This window comes from Callionymus lyra, chromosome 1, assembly GCF_982586985.1.
Source record: "Callionymus lyra chromosome 1, fCalLyr1.hap1.1, whole genome shotgun sequence".
Lineage (NCBI taxonomy): Eukaryota > Metazoa > Chordata > Actinopteri > Syngnathiformes > Callionymidae > Callionymus > Callionymus lyra.
In genome coordinates, this window is record NC_141818.1 from 52796399 (window position 1) to 52815638 (window position 19240).

The 19240-nt window shown below is 35.5% G+C and overlaps 1 protein-coding gene across 2 annotated transcripts in view; it reads left to right on the plus strand.

Annotated features, from left to right (window-relative positions):
- The first annotated feature begins 669 nt into the window (after positions 1 to 669).
- Positions 670 to 19240, plus strand: part of dmxl1 (Dmx like 1) — a 73620-nt gene continuing 55049 nt past the window's right edge. For both annotated transcript variants that reach the window (XM_087812382.1, XM_087812387.1), the window contains exons 1-9: positions 670 to 1162; positions 6429 to 6624; positions 11027 to 11149; positions 14746 to 14814; positions 15034 to 15112; positions 15204 to 15339; positions 16994 to 17060; positions 17172 to 17356; positions 19015 to 19219. In XM_087812382.1, the coding sequence (XP_087668508.1) occupies positions 6538 to 6624; positions 11027 to 11149; positions 14746 to 14814; positions 15034 to 15112; positions 15204 to 15339; positions 16994 to 17060; positions 17172 to 17356; positions 19015 to 19219 (951 nt within the window). In that variant the 5' untranslated portion in view covers positions 670 to 1162; positions 6429 to 6537. The remainder of the gene's footprint in view (positions 1163 to 6428; positions 6625 to 11026; positions 11150 to 14745; positions 14815 to 15033; positions 15113 to 15203; positions 15340 to 16993; positions 17061 to 17171; positions 17357 to 19014; positions 19220 to 19240) is intronic.

A 19240-nucleotide genomic window follows, 5' to 3' on the forward strand; every position in this document is an offset into this window, starting at 1 on the left:
TACAGGGTATTTACTTTAAGATAAAAAGAAAACGGTAATGAATTATTAAAAGTAAACATTAATTATTAAATTAGATAAACATCATAATGAAGTGGAGAAGAAAACAAATCATGGACATTTAGTTGGATTTTTTTCGCTCATCACTGATTAAATCATCCTATTTAAATATTAAAATAATAAATATACTTACTTACTCACTTGAGGTTTTAATGTAAATGAATATAAAGAGCAGATGTATTGAGGCGTTTATTCGTATTGATTGATTCACCTTATTTTAGACCATAGTGGGGAAATGTATTGAAAAACAATAATAAAAATTGAATGAGGAAATAAAAAAAGAAAAATAGCAATTAATAATAACGATAATAGAACAAATAATAAAATACAAATCACTAAATAAAATAGATGGGATAATAAAAAAATAAATATTTTAAAAATAAATAAATGAACACAACAAATAAAATAAAGTAAGAATAAAAATGAAAATAATGTGTAAAGGATACAATTGATAGAAGGTAAAATCCAGAGATTACAGTCAAATTAAATCAAGATAACAAGAAGGAATGAATAAATGTAATAATATTGACCGAGGGAGACATCTGGTGGTAAAAAGGTATTCCTCTACTAGTATAGTACCATAAAAAAAAAAACATCTTGCTATATTTTGTATTATTAATATTTTGATTCACAAAACGAATTTAAAGTTAAAATAAAATGAAAAAAATGATATAGCGTGGGCCGAAAATATAATTATGCGTACAAGTGGTTGACGAGACAAACAGGTGATATTAAATTTCAAAAAGAAGGAATTTTGTTTTAACAGAAGAACAAAAAAAAATCGAAATAAAAACAAAAAAAATAACGTATTTCCTTGTCGCCGGCTTTTGCGCACGTTACATAAAACTACATTACCCGGCGCGCACCGCGGCCCAGTCATCATGACACATCCTCAACAACACAGAGGGAAGAAGCCAAAGCTTTTCATTTGCTGACCCCCCGAGGAGAGGTTTTCTCCTTCCTATGGTTGGCATTGAAGAAGTAAATAAGAAGATCTGTTTGGCAACGAGACGCCGCCTGGTCGCTCGAGCTAGCTTCTCTGAGTTTGCTAAAAAAAAAAGAACGAAGTGTCAGAAGCTAGTCATGCTAGCGCTCGCCAAGTGAGGTAAGAACATCTTCTTTAATGTCGCATCTTTGACTGAAAATGAGACTAAAGATGGTGGTTTGTCATGAGAGCAGAGCAGACGCAGCAGCACAAGGTGAGAAGCTAACACCTGAGTGTCATCATGCTAGCAGCAGCTACAGCTAAACTTGACAGCTAAGTTCCTATCAAGCTTATCTAACTATGGGCTCAAAATACTACTGCAAAACTCACTGTAGTACTTCAACATTGAACTTGTTTTATATATTGCTTTTCTAATATTTTCTTCCTGCAATTTGCCATTTTTATGAGCATTTCTTGAAAATAAATTGTTTTTATATCGTATTATTCCTGGAATGCCGAGTGAACTCGTGACCTTTCTGTGTGTAGTTAGTATGTTCTCCCCTGTGTTGTGTGGGTTTTACTCCACAGTCCAAAAACATACAGAGGTAGATTAAGAGCATGAGGAAATTGTCCATAGGTATGAGTGTGTGTGTGAATGGTTGTCTGTCTTTTTGTGTCCTGAGACAGACTGGCCTCCTGTCCAGGGTGTCCCCTGCCTCTCGCCCTATGATACTGGGATACACTCCAGTCTCCTTGCGACCCCCATAAGGGTTAATGCGGTAGAAAATGAATGAATTAATCATCCTGGAATTTTTTTAAATGTAATATTACACAACCTATACATGGAATTTAATGTTTGCAGTTAATCTAAAGTTTAAAACTATATTAAATGTGCATTTTTTTAAAAACAAGTTCAATTATGTACAATAAGACTAAAGCTTATTTGAGAATATCCTTTTTTTTTTTTAAATACAATTTTTACCAACATATTAAGGTTCTTTATTTGTCCCTGCTATCTTGTGGCTGTGTATCGAATATTCGGTTATACTTTGGCACTGACCGAATTGCTACTGTAGTATCCAGAATCAAAACATGTCTTTCGGTGCCAGGTTCGATACCAACACATCCTTATACAAAAAAATACATTTTCAGTTGTGCAGGTTTTTTCTTAATTCTCTAAGACTCCTGTGTTTGTCTGTGTTGTCTTGATCTTTTAAGCATATATTTTATTGTGTTGATTGTTTAAGCGCTTTGTGACCCTGGTCTAGAAAAGCGCTCTACAAATATTACTTACTTACTTAGTTTCAAACTGATAACTGACAAAGGCAGTGAGCATTAGATGTATTTTACATTTGTTAGTAAGTATTCTTTTCCCACTGGAATGTATTTATTATTTATATTTTCTTAAAGAAAACAGCTTCAAGTAGAAATTTACCCATGCTGAAAAATTAAACTCTAGATTCATACTATGTGTAATGTCAATTTATTGTTGTCATAAAAAGCTTTTGAAAATTGTTTAAAAATATATATATATATTGTTCAGGAACTGGTATCAAGGTGAAGGGAGCTGTATTGAAAACGTATGGCCAGTGTTTTTGGTGCGAGTACAGAATAAAAACAAAGAAATGAGGTTAAAAATAAACAGAGCTAAGCACTAAGGCCATTGTTCTGCAGCACCCTTTATATAATATAGAAAGTATAATAGCCCAGCTCTGCTATAAAGGGGTAATACTTTGAAAATGTGCTAAAACTTCTAATCACTCCACGTCCACGCCAGCGTCAGAAGGTCGCTCAGAAGTGCTGTCGCTGGCTTCAACATACTTTGGTGTCGTCACGTGAGTCGAACAGACGTGACTCGCATTTTCTCCATGAAGCCGTCCGAACGCTTCCGCTTTCTGCGACACACGAGCCACGCTGGAACCACCGAAACAATCGCTTCGCTCGGATCACGATGGCTGACCGCTGACTTCATTAGACAGAAAATGAAACGGGTCGTTCCTCAGGGTCAGATAAGTTCAGGGAGTGTTTCTGAACAATGGCAATCCTTGTCATAGTTATCTTCCAAATAGCCAAGTAATGTTTGTTTAGAAATCAAGAATAGGAGTGGAAGGGATTTACTTTACAGTCCATGCTTCGGTTCGTTGAGCATAAAAGATTCATTCATTTATTGTCAACAAATGGTCTGTTGACGGGTCAAGGAATTTAAGGATGGAACAATTGTATCCCACACAGGATTTGAAATGTCATTTCTGTCTGCCCTCAGGTCTTCGGTGTCATGAGCTTTTAAAGCAAGAGATCGTCCGACCTTTCCTTTGTAAAGACCCATTTAGAAGCAGAAATTGAAACTCTCTCCCGGAGCCGCCAAATCCATTCGACTGGTAATGGTCTTGTAAAGAATACGTTTTATTTTTTTTTAGACAAATGGAAACGCCACATTGAAAATGGAATAAAAAATAAGCACTTAACAATTTTGATTGAACTTAAATATAGCTTGAATAAAAAGTGCTATTGTTTATATGGCGGTTCAATAACAAATGACGCTGCTGTGGATCTTAACTCTCCACAAACATTTTAGATGGAAAAATTAAAAAAAATAAAACCATTTAGTTGTCAGTCGGAAAACTAATGTACTTGTAAACAAAAACAGCTTTTTCAAAAAGTTAAATTAATAGAAATAAAATGAATATCATTTGTTCACATTATAATTTATTTTCTCCGAATCCATCTAAGTTACAGGAGCCACATGTGGCCCTGGATCACTGGGAAGTTTGGAGTAACATTAACAAGCTGCATGATTTTGATAAGATTTCTTGTCTTGCAACCTGCAGAGAAGCATCAAATTGAATATGGAAGCTTTATCTGTGACTTAACTTTATATAAAGTTCCGATCAGAGCACATTATATTCTCTTAAAATCTATATCACGACGCGCCGGCGGCTCCTCTCTGATGTCGCTAATTTGGCGGGATACCGATGCAAGTCCAGCGAGACCGAGTGTTATAAGTGATATTTTTCGACCATCATGTCGACGCCAAAGCGTGGAAGTAAACGAAAGGCGTAGATCGCATCGTTTTTACTTCTCTAAACCCCCGGACCTCTCTACAGAACTCGCGGCTGCCTTTTTAGAAAGTAAAAAATATCGCATTAATATCGATATTGCAATTAAAGACACCAATATCAAACTTATTTACAGAACCGTGCAGCCGTAGTGGATATCAATTTGTTGAATACAGTCCGAGGTTCATACCTTGCCTATGTATCTCTCATTTTTATGTTAAACAAAAATAGGCTTCGTTAAATCAAGTATTCGTCTTGTTAAAAAATGCTCTTGGAAAAAAATGCAAAGCAAATTTTACTGTCAATGAATGAATGAATGAATGAATGAATGAATGAATGCTTCATTTCGAACATGTGAAGGTCCATAAGAAGATAAACTTCAGACAATAAAACAAAACCAATGAGATTAGAGAAAGAAAGATAGCGATAGTCAAAACAATAATGGTCAAACAATGATGATATGAACCCATATGTCCGAAAAGAAGTAGCTCAAGCATAAGCTTATTTAAACCTTAAAAATTAAAAAAACCTTAAAAATGTAAAACTTCTCCACAATGCAATTGATAACTGCAAACTGTTATTTATTTATTTTTTACATATTTACATAAACATGTTTACAACATGTAAATAAAATAGAGTAAACAAATAATAAATAAATAAAACGATTGTTATCGTCCTTCTTCTTCCCTGTACCTTGTGAAAACCATGTGTTTGTACCGCCTTTTAAACTGGGTCACGCTGGAACATTGCTTGAGCTCCTCATCCAGTCTGTTACACAAACAGAAACACAAACACTTTTTAACGTTGTATTATAACCCTCGTCTCTGATAAAAAAACAATTTTAATAAATGTTTTCAGGCAGTAGATTGTTTGTTGCTTTGTTCATGGTTTGTGCTGTTTTGTAGTGAAGCAGGTCCATGAATTTTAAGACCTCGTCACAGTAATGAATATATGGAGGAATCATTGAACAGTAAAGATTGTGCAGTTATTTGTGATCCAGAATGTGTTTCGCTTTGTTCAGAAGGGAAATGCTTCTTGAGTTTGTTTTATATAAGACTTCCAGTTTATTTTATCATCAATTATTACACTAAGAAACTTATTTTCATTAACTCTTTCAATATCCAAACCACCTACTTTTATCCCTAATTGTGTACTTTTATTGCAATTGCTGAGTAGCTTGAATTTAGTTTTACTGAAGTTTAATAATAATAGTTTTTTGTCAAACCACATTTTCAGTTTAACCATTTCCGTTTTGATCTTCCCCGGCAGGAAGTTCTCAGACGGAAAAATGCCCACAAAAAATAAAGTTGATGAACCTGATTTTAGTCAAATAAAACTCAAAGTGACTTAACAGTGCATCTAAACTTTGCTAACTTAACTAACTAAGAACTAAACAATTACATCCTCAACATCCTGTTGACTCCTTCCTCACACATCATGTTTGTTTATAGCTCTGTTGGATACATTTCAGTTTGAGTGAATCATCTTCATTGCTACACCAGTAGAGCGTGAACATGGTGTCGTGGTAACTTCTCCCCTCGACTGGACCTTAATAGGGTTTTTTAAAACAAGTTGTTTAAGTGGTACAGGAAAGAGTTTAAATGACTGCATTCTCTTGACTCAGCAATGAAGAAGCTGAGCTGTTTCAATGCAGCTCAGCTAACAAATGAATGTTCTCAGTTAAAACTGTCTTACTTTTGTTTGATTTTTGAGCTCGGAGTGAGATGATGACGGCCTGCTATATTGGAAAGACATGTTTGGTCAACCAGAAAAGTCGCACAGTGTCACCTGCTGTTTTCGTTAATGACTTTTCCGTGCCTGTAAACCATCCTGCTGCAGAAACAGACAGGAAGTTTCTCTCGGGTCATCTTCTTCAAAGACTGTCTTGACAGTATCTGTTAATGATTTTCAACCGAATCTTCTGTTGTCTGCACAATTTCTTCCTTCGCGCCGACAACTTCACCATTTAATTTGAAACCCAACAATGCTCTGCAGGGGACTAATCTGAGCGACGCAGCTGAAAAAGCAACTTTCATGTCTTCTATAATTATTAATTTGCCTCCTCAGCGGAGGAGATGAAAACAGAAAGTTGTGTAGTACTTGTCAGAAAGAAAGAAAGTTATCTAATCAGCGACATATTTCAACTGTCCTTGTTATTGTTATATTGGAAAAGTTTTTAGTTTCGCAACATTCTCAAGATGAGGAAGTGAAAACGATCTTTTTTTAAATAGTCCTGTTGATCTACTTCTGCTTTGATCAGTGTTCCCGAGTGAAAAATCAATGCTCCGTCCGTCAATACTTTTCCCCTTCAAACGAGCATTTCTGCCTTGATGATTTTCACAACCACATCTCACCAGTCGTCACCTCTCCCCCTCAAAATCTATTTTCAGGAGGCTTGATGAAAAGTGGAGCGCCACTGAGATGCATGCTGGGTAAAAGTTGTCCGCCACCTGGATTGGAATGTAGGAGTTCCCTGCACCGGGACCGCCAACACGAGACATGAATCTGCACCAGGTCCTCACGGGGGCCGTCAACCCCGGCGACAATTGTTTCTCTGTGGGGAGCGTCAACAATGTGCCGTTCACAGTAAGTGCAGTACATGTTCTTTATTAGCAGTACATGTTCTTTATTAGCAGTACATGTTCTTTATTAGCGAGAAGAAGCATCTACGGCGATGGCTGAGAAGTATTTGTCATGTGTCAAAAAGTTGGAAATCTCTGGACGTTTATCAGTGGAATCAAAATATTAAATGGTTAAAAGTTATTATTGAGGGCTTGTTTTTTTATTTGTATTGTTAATAATTGAACTCAATCATTTTTGTATTAAAAGGTTGAATTAATTGGAAGAATTTTAAATAATACCATTTTTAAAATGACATTTTCAAAATTAATTGAAACGTATAGACCAAGTGTTTCTAAATCTACTTGATCAAACCTTCAGCCAATCATGTGACATGCAGACGATCACATGACTGTTCGATTATGTAGCTTGCTACTCTTTTTGGTATTGTCTAGTGGCGCTTCTATTCTTTTTATAGTATTAAATATTGGAATTACAACATCTAGCTTTATTCATAAAAACTAAACTTATATATAATATATAATTGTTTTAATACAATTATTTAATAAAAACCTAACATTTCTATAAAGCAATTGTTTAATTCAATAATATAAATAAATATAAGTTATTTATTATTTTCCCTCCCCCAAAAATCATAATTCAAACATCTTAAATTGTATATTGAATTTAAAAGTTAAATGTCAACTGCTGGCACTTGTATACTTATATACTTCCATAGGTTTGTAGTCAGTCTTCTCTGGTAGACTTTCCACAGTTAACACATGCTGTCAAAAAGAGCATTTGCTCAGGTCAAAGTCTCACCGAGGTGAAAATTGAGTATTTAAGAACACACTTAACTTACCACAGAATTAACATAAACAAACGGGTCATGTTGTAGCAAAAGAAATTGAAACTACACGTATTTGCTTATATCAACAAAGGCACGAGAATACACTGCATATATAGTCTTTTTTTTTTTAATCTCCCCAGTTTTACCAGTACACATCAACAAGTTCTCTGTTCTCCTGAGCTGGTCTGCAGGGTCAGAATGATCCTCCAACCAGTTCTGTGAGTAAATAGGTGGAGCAGGTTACCAGAGCCAGCAGACTCAAATCGACATAATCCTGACGTTCGGATGAGTTTATAACCTCCAGTTATTCTAAACATGGGGGGTTGAATAAACATGCACATGATGAGTTGTTGTGATTAACATCGAGTTTCGTGCTCTGTACAGTTTGAATCGTAAACCTATTACAGTTTCAGCATCATTGTTTTTTTGCCTGAGGATGATCTGTCACTCAGTGTTTTTATGTCATAACCTGGTGTGCAGCAGGCGGGTGACGGTGATCATGCAGATTATTGTTGATGGTGTGCTGGGCTCATGTTCAAAGTGTTTCCCAAGCCTGCAGGCGATAGGAGAGCAGCTGATTAAAGTTGTTTTATTATGTTTGCAGTGACATATTGGTCTAATTATGTTCAAACAAATCATTATTCCAGCTCTTTGCATGAGTCAGCAGGAGCAATGTTTTAGCCTCAGGTTCACAATGGAGGTCAGAAAGTCATATTTTTAGAGCGCTTTTCTAGACCAAGCGCTTAAACTATCAAAACAATACCCAGTAAAATATATTCTTAAAGGGTCAAGACAACACCAAGATAAACACAGGAGTCTCAGAGAATCAAAGAAAAGCCTGAACCGTGTTCAGGAACCATCAGTAGATTCTGATCCACAGACCTCAGAGCCCGAGCTGAGGTGTAAGGCTGCATCAGATCATTGATGTAAGGAGGGACCTGACCATGAATAGATCTGAAAGTAAGAACCAGAATTTTAAAATGATCCTGAAAGAAACTGGCAGCCAGTGAAGAGTTTGAAGGAGAAATGTGAGTTCTTCTACTAGAGCGGCTCAGAATTCTGGCTGCAGAGTTTTGTATGAACTGCAGGCGAGACACATCCTTCTTGTTTAGACACAAAATAAACTGTTACAATAGTCTGAACTACACAAACACATTTTAAGATCCAGATCATGTTGTGACATCATTTTCCTAAGTTTAGAATTTTTTCTCAGTTGAAACGGTTTCTGGTGAGTTTTGTTCAGTGTTGAACTAGAGACATTTGTCAAATACAAAGGTTTCCAGGTTTCTCAGGCTCAGTTTGACAGACTAAACTAAGTCACCCAAGTACTGAATCAACCCTGGAACCTTATCATCACGATCAATAACCAGAATTTCAGTTTTGTCCACAATCAGCCTCAAAGTGTTTTCACTGATTGTTTGATTTCTATCAAGCAATTTACTAAGCTGTCCTGGAGGGTTGACTCACTAGTTCAAGGGTTTAATTTCTTCATAAAAAGATTATTAAATTGATTGTTTTTTTGTATTCAGTCTCCAGAAATGTGTTCAGTCAAAGGCTCAATCAATCATTTTTTCTTTAATTTGGGGATTGGAAACTGCAATTCATTCATTTTCTGTGCCGCTTAATCCCTTATGGAGGTCACAGGGGGGCTGGAGCCCATAATAGTTTCATCGGGCAAGAGGCAGGGGACACACTGGACAGGACGCCAGTCTGTCACACACACACACTCCTACCTACAGTCATTTTCTTCCAAGTTCTCAATCAAACACCATGTGTTTGGACTGTGGGAGGAAACCAGAGTGTTGTAAAAATATTTCCTTCCTTTTTTCCAAACCCTTGACCTACATCAGTAAATGGACAACCCTAATCAACCAAATGAGTACTAAATATAAGGGCGACTGCATTTCCGTTGATAACAAATCACTAAGAAGTTAATGTTCGACAGTTCCGAGCGATTAGAACCGAAGCCAGAATAATAAAAGGTATCTCCTGTAGGGGGCAGCTGCTGTGACGTGATTAAATCATAGCAGCGTGATTAAAAGAGATCAGTCTGGTTTGTCTGTAGGACTTTTGTTTCCTTTTTTTTCTTCCTTATGAAACTGCAGTTTCTTATGAAAAGATTGGTTTGCTAAAGCCTTGGGCTTATCTGGTGTTATGAAATGATTGGTTACAGAACCTCAAAATGATGGAAAAGCAGAAAGTTTATCCAACCTAGCTTTGTGTGTGTCAGGAAAACATCTGATGCTCTATTAATAATCTGTTAATAATCATTATTATAAGACATTTTAATTAGAAGGTGCCAGGGTTGTCAAACGATTTAAAACTCAAAGTATTAATAAAATGAGGTATCCAGATACAATACTCCTTTTTATTCTGCAATTTAAAATTCAAAATATTGTGATTTTATTTATTGCACTTCCTCAAACCTGAAACTTAATCATAGTTCAGTTTCTATTCTGTTTTTTTTAAAGATAAATATTTAACATTAACTTTGGTAAATTGGTACATGTTGTAACAGAAGTTATTTCTTTTCTTGATACAAATGTTTCTATTAAATTTGGTGCTTTTTTTTTTCTTCTTCCTTGTGGCATCGAAAATTGTGTTTTGTAACAAATATTTTAAGGACGCATTTAAAAGCGGAAAAACGACTGAAGACGTCATCAAAACATATTTAAACACATGATAACATGATAAGAATCAGCAACATTGATAAACTGTCAAAAAAGATGGAGTAGAAATCAGAGCTGTGTCTTAAAGCACATACTTGTGTACTTAAACTTGGTATTTTTAGTGCATAAGCACGTCTCAATTCTTAGTATGTAAATGTAGTGCTCTATACACACTAAATTGTCACTAAAACACACACAAAACTGAGTATGGATCGAAGGACACTTTCTACACTAAACGACTCCATCTTAGTGACGTTGACGTTGTAAACGGAAGTTACATCATATATATATCCAAGTATATATTTATATTTATATACACTTGTATTGTATTTTCAGCAGCAGTACGAGGATGACACGTCTTCGCTGCTGATACCGGCGTGAATATTTCGTCAATATTTCTCATATTTCTTGATCCAAACCAAACGTTCTGCCAGCAGGTGGCGATAGTGTTCCTACAGCTGGTTGAAATAATCATTAAATACTAGTAGAAGAAGAAGCTGTCGCGTTTTTTCCTGTTTGATTTGAGACATTCTATCTGTGGAGAATTAGTTACTAGTTAGTACGTACACTATCCTGATGCATACTAACCAGTGCACTAAGAGAAGTATGTGATTTGAGACACAGCACTGGTGAAATGGGCAGTTTTGAAAGATGAGTTTTAAGTTGTGATCAAAATGGATAAATGTATTTGTTTCTGAGGGCGGGTGGTGATGAGTTCCAGGGACTGGAAGCAGAGCAGCACTTATTTGGGAGTTAATATATTAATGATATATGAATAAATTAATAAATAAATTAATAAATGTGATGTTAAATCAGCCTAAAATTAAAGTAAAAAAAAAATGATTGTGAAATTTCAAAATATTCCAGTGTCTGATGGTTCTGACTGTTTCCCTCCACTTCCTCCCCGAAGGCGTACGCTTCCGGCTGTGACGTGGTGATACTGGGCAGCGACTTCCAGCGACTCCAGATCATCCCGGGAGCCAAACACGGCAACATTCAAGTCGGCTGCGTCGACTGCTCTCTGCAGGGACAGGTTTGTTTTTATTACCACAAATCTCAACTGTAAATGCCAATTGAATAATTGAATTTGATCATGTAATTTGGTTGTCTTTTCAAAGATCGATTCAAATAAACTTAATTTAATAATTTTCAATTAGTAATTAAAATATCATGAGTGTCTCAGGAAACTAAAGCTGCCAAGATTGGTTGAAAAATTGCCATGATTTCGACTTTAAATAGCGTGGACGAACAATCTTGGTAAATAAAAAAAAAATGACATGAAACTACTTTTATCTAAAATATTTTGTATATATTTGATTTAATAATGAACTATCACAAATATTAATAAAACGAAGGATAAAGTTCCTTAATATACATATTTAGATTTGAGATAAAACAAGTTTCTACTTGATCTTCACTCTGCCGCCCATGTCTGGATCAGAGCCTACCATTATAAAGAAGAGAGTGCCATCTAGTGGTGCTTTAAAAATATAGAAACTGTATCATGATGCAGTGTCTTCACTACACAGCTGTATCACGAGGCCTCATTAACTCAACACTAGTAGATATTTAGCTTTTATGTTGTTACCGTCAACACTAGTGATGATGATTTTTAGCACATTTGTTGTCAAATAATCATTCACAAGTCATTCTTGAATGTAAGGATTTCTTTCCTCCTAGTACTATAACTGGCTGCCAGTCACTGTGATTTACTTTATAATTGGTTATGTATATATTTCATTATTTAAATTAAGCACTTTTATTTGAAATCTTCACTTTTCTGATGCTGCACTTCTACCATGCAGTGTCGTGTTCTTCTGCATGACACTAAACCAAGCCAATTAATTTTATTTTTTTATTTCTGGGATTAATTAAAACTGTTGTAATACATTTAACGAAAGATCTTCACTATATAAGACTCATTATGAGGGATCAGTAGAGCTCGTCTTCCGCAACAATTAAGGGGAAACATTTTTTTCTCATTATTATTTTTGTTTGTTCATTCAGTTTCTTGTTCTTTTACAAAAGGGTAGTTTAAAGATTTTAAAAAAACAACTGTTTTTTGCCTAAAACACTTATGTAGCTGGAATGTATTTATGGTTGTATAAGAGAAGCTGCTCTATTGAAAAGATGACATTTACACCAAACTTTTATTATCTGCTACATGTAATAAAAAATAATATGTGACTGATGGATATCGTATGTGGCGGAGAAAAGGATAGTAAAACGTTTTCTTACCATTAATAGATTGTCAATAAAATAGATGTTGTTTTCAGAGTGATTAAAACTGTGAGCCACGTGTTTCCTGTAGATTAAAAGTCATCATAAAGTTTTCCAGCATTGATGTATGCATTAGTTTTGTAATAAGTCTGTATTATTACTCGTTCTTTTCGAGGACTACATGTGTAATATTTTCCTATTTCAGACGAATAAAGAATCATTTTATATTTTATGCAAAATCAATACAATGATGCTTTTTTGTCAAAACATTGTGTACATGTTTTTAGTTAAATGATGTACCTTAATAAAACACGTATGTCTTGTAGTACTGACCTAGATACTGAACTCACTTTACTATATTTTAAAAATGATTTATAGTCATATTGGTTTCATTATTTAGAAAGTCTCTGTTTGTCAAAAGGTCATTAATAACTAACCATGCATTGATTGACGGTTAAAAAAGCCTGTTTGTCATGCATATAGTGTTTCTTTTTTGAGGCTTAAAATTGTATGATTTATTACTTCATACTTTTCAAAGTCAAAACATTACTTCAAACAGCCAGAAGGCAACACGTCGATGGTTTGTTTGAATCTTTTAGATCCTGGCATTCAAAGTTGAACGTCATTAAGACTCTCTGAGCCACATGGACCCGATCGGCCCGTTTAATTCCCCTGAAGAATGTGCTTAACCACCCTTTTCACTCACCTCATGTGATGTTTAATCCAATTCATTTTGTGCCGGACCGACCCGACATGCTTCCGGCGTGCTTTTACGCTCCTGTGGTTACAATGATTAACCCTCCGTTTGTCTGTTATCTGATTCTCCACCATTGGCTGTTAAACAAATGTTATATTGTAGTAGTTATTTGGTAATCTGGGAGATTTAAATACACAGATTGGCTCGTGAAGCTGCGTCTTTATCTTGGGTGACAGTTGTTGTATCGGTCTCCTGCTTTTAAAACACTTGATTTAAGCCGTGTGCTAATTCTATTAGCGGTAAAATCGAATCTCTACTTAATTGAAGAAGTCCAGTTTAAATGAACGATTTTCAGCCAAAGCTCAAGTTGGTCTAATTGAATGACCCTCTTTATCTTTGTCTGGACTCACTGGATGATATAATTACTTCATAAAGTCACGCTGCTCTTTTTTCTCTACCAGGAAAAAAAGAAAAGGTCTCAGATAAAGAAGGGAACACAACTCTTTTCCTTTGCCAAGTACTAGAACTTCTCAAGTCACTAATCTATAGTGTTTTATCTGTTGTTTGTTTTGTCTTTTTAACTTTCTTACAAATATGGTGTTCACATAATGATTTGTTTGGATCCTGTTGATGAAAACTCTTTTCAGAATAGTATTAAATATCTTTTGTCAAGGTTTGAAATATTAAATAGTCGAGGGTTGTTAGAGTTTCTTACCGGTTACACACAGTTGCGCTCTGTAATCATAATACACCTCCTAATCCCATCACAACAAAGACCTACCAGTAGTTATCAGAAAAAATCTGCATATACCCACTTTGAATAGGTATTAAACTATAACCAACCCGTAGCCAACCAACGGGTAAATCGCATAACATAATTTACTGTAGTTTTTAAACTTTAAGGTGCCCTTAAAATCCTCAAAAATCCTCACCTGCCTTATGTATTGTCCGTCACATGACAAAGATACGAACACTTCAATGGTCAAGTCTGCGTCAAAGGTGTGTTAATTCAAGTTTGAAATCTACGCGTAGAAGAAGAGGAAAAGGATTCAAAAGGTTGATTTTCTTTTCGAAACTTTATGATTTTATATTAATGAAAACATTTACACATACTCAACCTGTTGATTGCTTTTTATTTTTAACTTAAGTTATATATTATCTTTTGGTAATGTTGTTTATACTTGAGACATTTCCCTCCTTATTTCTCTATATGTTGTTTTAATCTCAATTTACAAGTGAGTCTCTATTGTCTCTATTCTTTTGTTAGTGTTAATCGACCTCACTTTGGGTTTAGTTGTTTTTAATAGATTCTTTGTTACTTTCTCAGTAAGAATTATATTTCTATTATCTTCTTTATGTACAAATACAATTTCAAATATCCAAGATGCATCAACAAGAACAGACCAACTTGTATCCAAAGATGATTCTATTGTATGTTATACCAGATATGCAGTATTGTTGGACGCTTCCTAAAGATGTGTGTGTGTAATTTGAATTATTGTGCAAAATCTCCAACATGGTTGTTCTTTTAGTTATGTTTAATTTATGGAATTTATATGGCATATATATTTTTTTTTTTTTTCAGCAGGTTTTATTTTTCCATACAAATTCCCTCCACACAAAATGGTTAAATATTTTAGCTAATGGTTTAACCTTATAACGGTTATTGTGTTTGTTTTTTAAATGTCCTATGTTTTTCTTTCTCCTCACAGATTGCAGCTTCCTATGGAAGCATTGTTTGTATATTTGAGCCTCCAAATCCCAAAGACAGATCCTTGACGGTGAGCAGCAATTTTCCATGACAATCTTACACGCGTGTCTTTAATGAAGCACTAACTAAAGTGTTTGCTATTAGCATTAGCACTGTCAACATTAAATCAGCTTATTAAGTCTGTCTACTAATCTTTTTTATTTAATAATTTTGTTGTGTGTCAGTATTGTCTGAACATCGCTCAGTTTAAGAAATAAACTTGTGGTTGTGTTGATTTTTGTGTGTGTAGTCGTCAACAGGCCAATGGCAGAAGACCAGGCAGTTTGTGTTGCACTCCATGGTACGAAACCTGGCGTGGCATCCTACAGGTCAGGATCTTTTGCTGTATGTTTGTTTGATGAGTTGATTTTTGTTTAGTACAAACAAACATCCTCACTGTTTGCGTTTCCTCCCGATCAGATGGAACCCTCCTGACGGGCTCCACCAGCCTCCAGTTGTGGGCGAACGGTAGAGGGTTAAAGGATGACCTCAGACGACCTCCTGAGATGACCTTCCAAGAATGTAACAGTAGCTGGAGCTGCATCTGGCAGAGCAAGTAAGAAGAGTTTTTTGATGCCGTTTTCTTCTGCATGATGCAATGCACTTGCGTCACGTCCCACACGTCCTCCGTTCACATAAGAAGATACATTTACTTTGTGCTTATGAATCCACTTTTACAACTCTGGCTGAAAGAGTAATTTAGCTGAGCCAGACATTTTTCTGCCACCGATGGCAGAAGAAAGAAAATCCCCCTCAGTAGCAAACAAACATTAAAAATCACTAGAATGGGTTAGTGCTGTGTCATTCTGTCATTCAGTTTAAACTTCAGCTGCTCACTTGACCGTAAAATGTGCCAATCTGTCAAGCAAGGAATATGTCAGAGGTACCAATAGAGAAGCCAATGGGAAGATTCTGGAAGCATTCTGTGTTTAAAAAAACCCCAAAACAACATCTTTTGCTTTGACTTAAATTTGATTCCTTCATTGTGGACTATTTCTACATTCAAAGGAAAGAAATACTAATTAAAAAATGAAGTAAACAAATGAAAAATAAGTAGAAAGAAGTAAAAAAAAAAACTTTTTAATTTCCTACTCCTTTTGAACTTTTTAGTTTGTAGCAGAATATTATCCATATAGATGTAAAAATATATAACGTATAAACACCTGTATCTGTAAAGACATACACTTTAGCCACTACAATTATACTACATAAATATTATTTTAAAATAAAAGTATATTTCACAATATTATATAGAATAATTTATATTCATAAATTATATACTTAACACTTCAAAAAACATCTCAAGACATCTTTATTTGTTCAGGCTTTTCCTTGATTTTCTGGAACTCCTGTGTTGTTCTCAGTATTATCTTGTCTTTAAAGTATATATTTTATTGAGTATTGTTTTGATTGTTTAAGTGCTTTGTGACCCTGGTCTGGAAAAGCACTTTATAAATACAAATTACTTACTTAGTTACTTACTTATATTCATAATTTATATGCAGTACTTAACAGTTCCATATAAGTACATAATGGTTACACATGCATACTACATCATTATCGCTTTAAATAAATACCGTATACTTTATAGATGTATCCCTCATCATCCTTGATACAAAGGTAGACGAGTTTGATTCATTAGAAAAATATGAAAAGTATTACTTCATAATATTAAAAAATAATAAAAAATTAAATAATAATAAGATTATAAAGGTATTCCTTCATCCCAACTGGTGTCAGGATATTTAACTCTCTACTTTAAATATCCTGATGCTAATCCGTAGTGTGTTCTTCTTCTCTTGTTTATTTTATTTTTTGTTTTTATTTTATCTTATTTTATTTTTATTTTATTTTATTTTGTTAATAGTGTTAAATTTCTAATATTGTAAATCATTTGTATATCTTTAAGATCGTTTTATTTTTATTTTTTTATTATCTCTTTTATTATTTCTTTTTTCCTTGCACTTTATTTTTTCAACTGTGCTGTTGTAAAAGTGTGTTTCCCCTCTGGGGATGAATAAACATTTTCTATTCTATTCTATATCAACAATGTAAAATAAGTGATAGGAATATATATTGTTTGAAAATTTTTACCTGCTTTTATTATTACTTTTTTTCTTGTTAAGGTAATGGTCCTTCTGTCCTGATCCTCAACTGTACTTTTCACTTCTCACTCTTAACTTACAAGTTTTTAATCTGCTTTGTTGCAGGACGGCCTCTCCAGTCAGTCTCATGAAGTTTTCTCCTGATGGACAATTCTTTGCAACGGCAGGACAAGTGAGGATCCCTCTTTTTTTTTTTTATACCGTTTATTTTTGATAATAGAAAGGTTTTTTTTTGTATATTGAGTCTCTCTGCTATGTTCATCAGTTGAATTTCTCTGTCCAGGATGACTGCCTCGTCAAGGTCTGGTACAGCACGAGCAAGTGGAAGTCCGGCGTCTCCTGCCTGTTCACACCTCCAGAGAGCGACTGCGGTCTTAAGGGAGATCTGGAGTTTTCCTTCGTGTACCTGGCTCACCCTCGCTCCGTGACCGGCTTCTCTTGGAGGAAGACCAGCAAGTATATGCCGAGGTAGGGTTTTCTCCATGGACAACATTGTATTTTTAACAGCTCGCTTTATCCATGCGAGTCATTTTTGACATCCAGAATAGTAACTTCTTCTTCAGTCTACTTTTTAAAGTTCAGTTGCACTTTAAAAAAACTAACTCCATGTGGTGTTTTAGAGAAACATCTGTGCACGTCAGTCGAGGGCATGGCCCAGAACAACCCGGTCTAGAACTGAGCCTCCTACTGGCACAAATGTGGTGTTATTGGCTTAAGTTCTTTGCTACTGCACTGGAGGTTTTGTTCCTGGGACATGTTTGATGGAACAGAGGCAGCGGTTTGTACCTCTTGCTCTGGTTGGCAGGTTAGAAAGCTCTGCCAGCAGCTGAAAAGGGAAATATCCAGAAGCCAGTTTTGCCTCGGTGTTTGGGATTTGGTGGTTTGAACATTTTTACATTCATCATGCAGTGTATTCTTCCAAAGTGCACAGTTAATAATTTAGCTCTGTGTTAGTGTGTAGAACATAATGTTTTTCTTAATTTTACTGGATATTATTATAGTTTCACAACATTATAGAGAGAAAAATGGAAGTCGTGTTATAAATCGACGTGTATAATGTAAAATAATTCACAGCAGAGCCTGTCCTCACGTGTGCACTCACTTGAGTAATTTGGTAGATATTGCATACTTTATTTTCCAGACTATAAAGCGCACCAGATTATAAAGTCCATTAAGCAAATACAAAACTCCTTACTAGAATAAAATCTGTGAGCGCTGTGCACAACATAAAACCAGTTCCATGTCAGTAATCACCAGCAGAATTACAGTGTTCCATCTAATCTTTCACTATTCAAAACCATATTAGTGCCTCATCATCCCTCCTTGTTCCCTTTCTAAACCTTCACCAAACCGTCTTTATTTCCCACATTCATACACTCTCAGAAACCTATGTCATTTTAAAGCCTCTAATTTCTTAATGATAACATAGATTTCTGCTTCTCTGATCGTCCCCAACCTCGTCTCAAATCTCTTTCTATATACAGAGCCCAAGATTCTCTTATTTAATAGTGGTTAAGCTCATGATTTTACGAAGGTCAGTGAAGGCGTCATGAGACTGACTCTAGTAAACTGAGTGGGAGAAGGTGTGTGTTGGATTAATGGGACACACACACACACACACACACACACACACACACACACACACTTGGTTTCCTGGATAAAAGAGAGAAAGAGTTGTCGTCTTGGTTGAACTGTGAACGGAGTGTTTCTATGTTTTGACATCGACTGTGACCTACAGCAGCCTCTTCATCGGCTATTAAATAAACTACAATAGACTTTCATTTAGCCTCGTCAGTCGGGAATGATACAATGTATTTAAATATGCAGTACAGTAAAAGAAAATCTGCGAGACCATAGACAGTTGACTGTAGTATCTGTAGAGGGACAACTGTAAAAAGAATATAAGACATACTTGAATATAAAGCTCAAGTAAAGGCGCCTTATAGTCCTAAAAATACGGTAATTACACTTGATATAGAATTTAAAAATGTCTTTCATTATACAACATTAATCTGTCTTTCAAACTGTTATTGCTTTTAGGTCTTTTTAACCGAAATCCATCGAGGTCCATTCTCTGTTATTCCCGAACCACGGCTTTTGACCTCTATTTTCATCTCGCCACGCAGAGCTTCAGTTTGCAACGTCCTGCTCACCTGCTGTAAGGACAGCGTGTGTCGACTGTGGGCAGAGACACTGTTGCCGGGTGACAGCCTCCTCTCGGGTCACCATAACAACCCTGCCGCCAGTCAACAGGGTGACTCACTGAGATGCCCCGGCCGCTCCGGGACCAGCAAATGCAACGGGAAGGCACAATGGACAACAGCACAAGATGTAAGCCGTGCTTTCAACTAT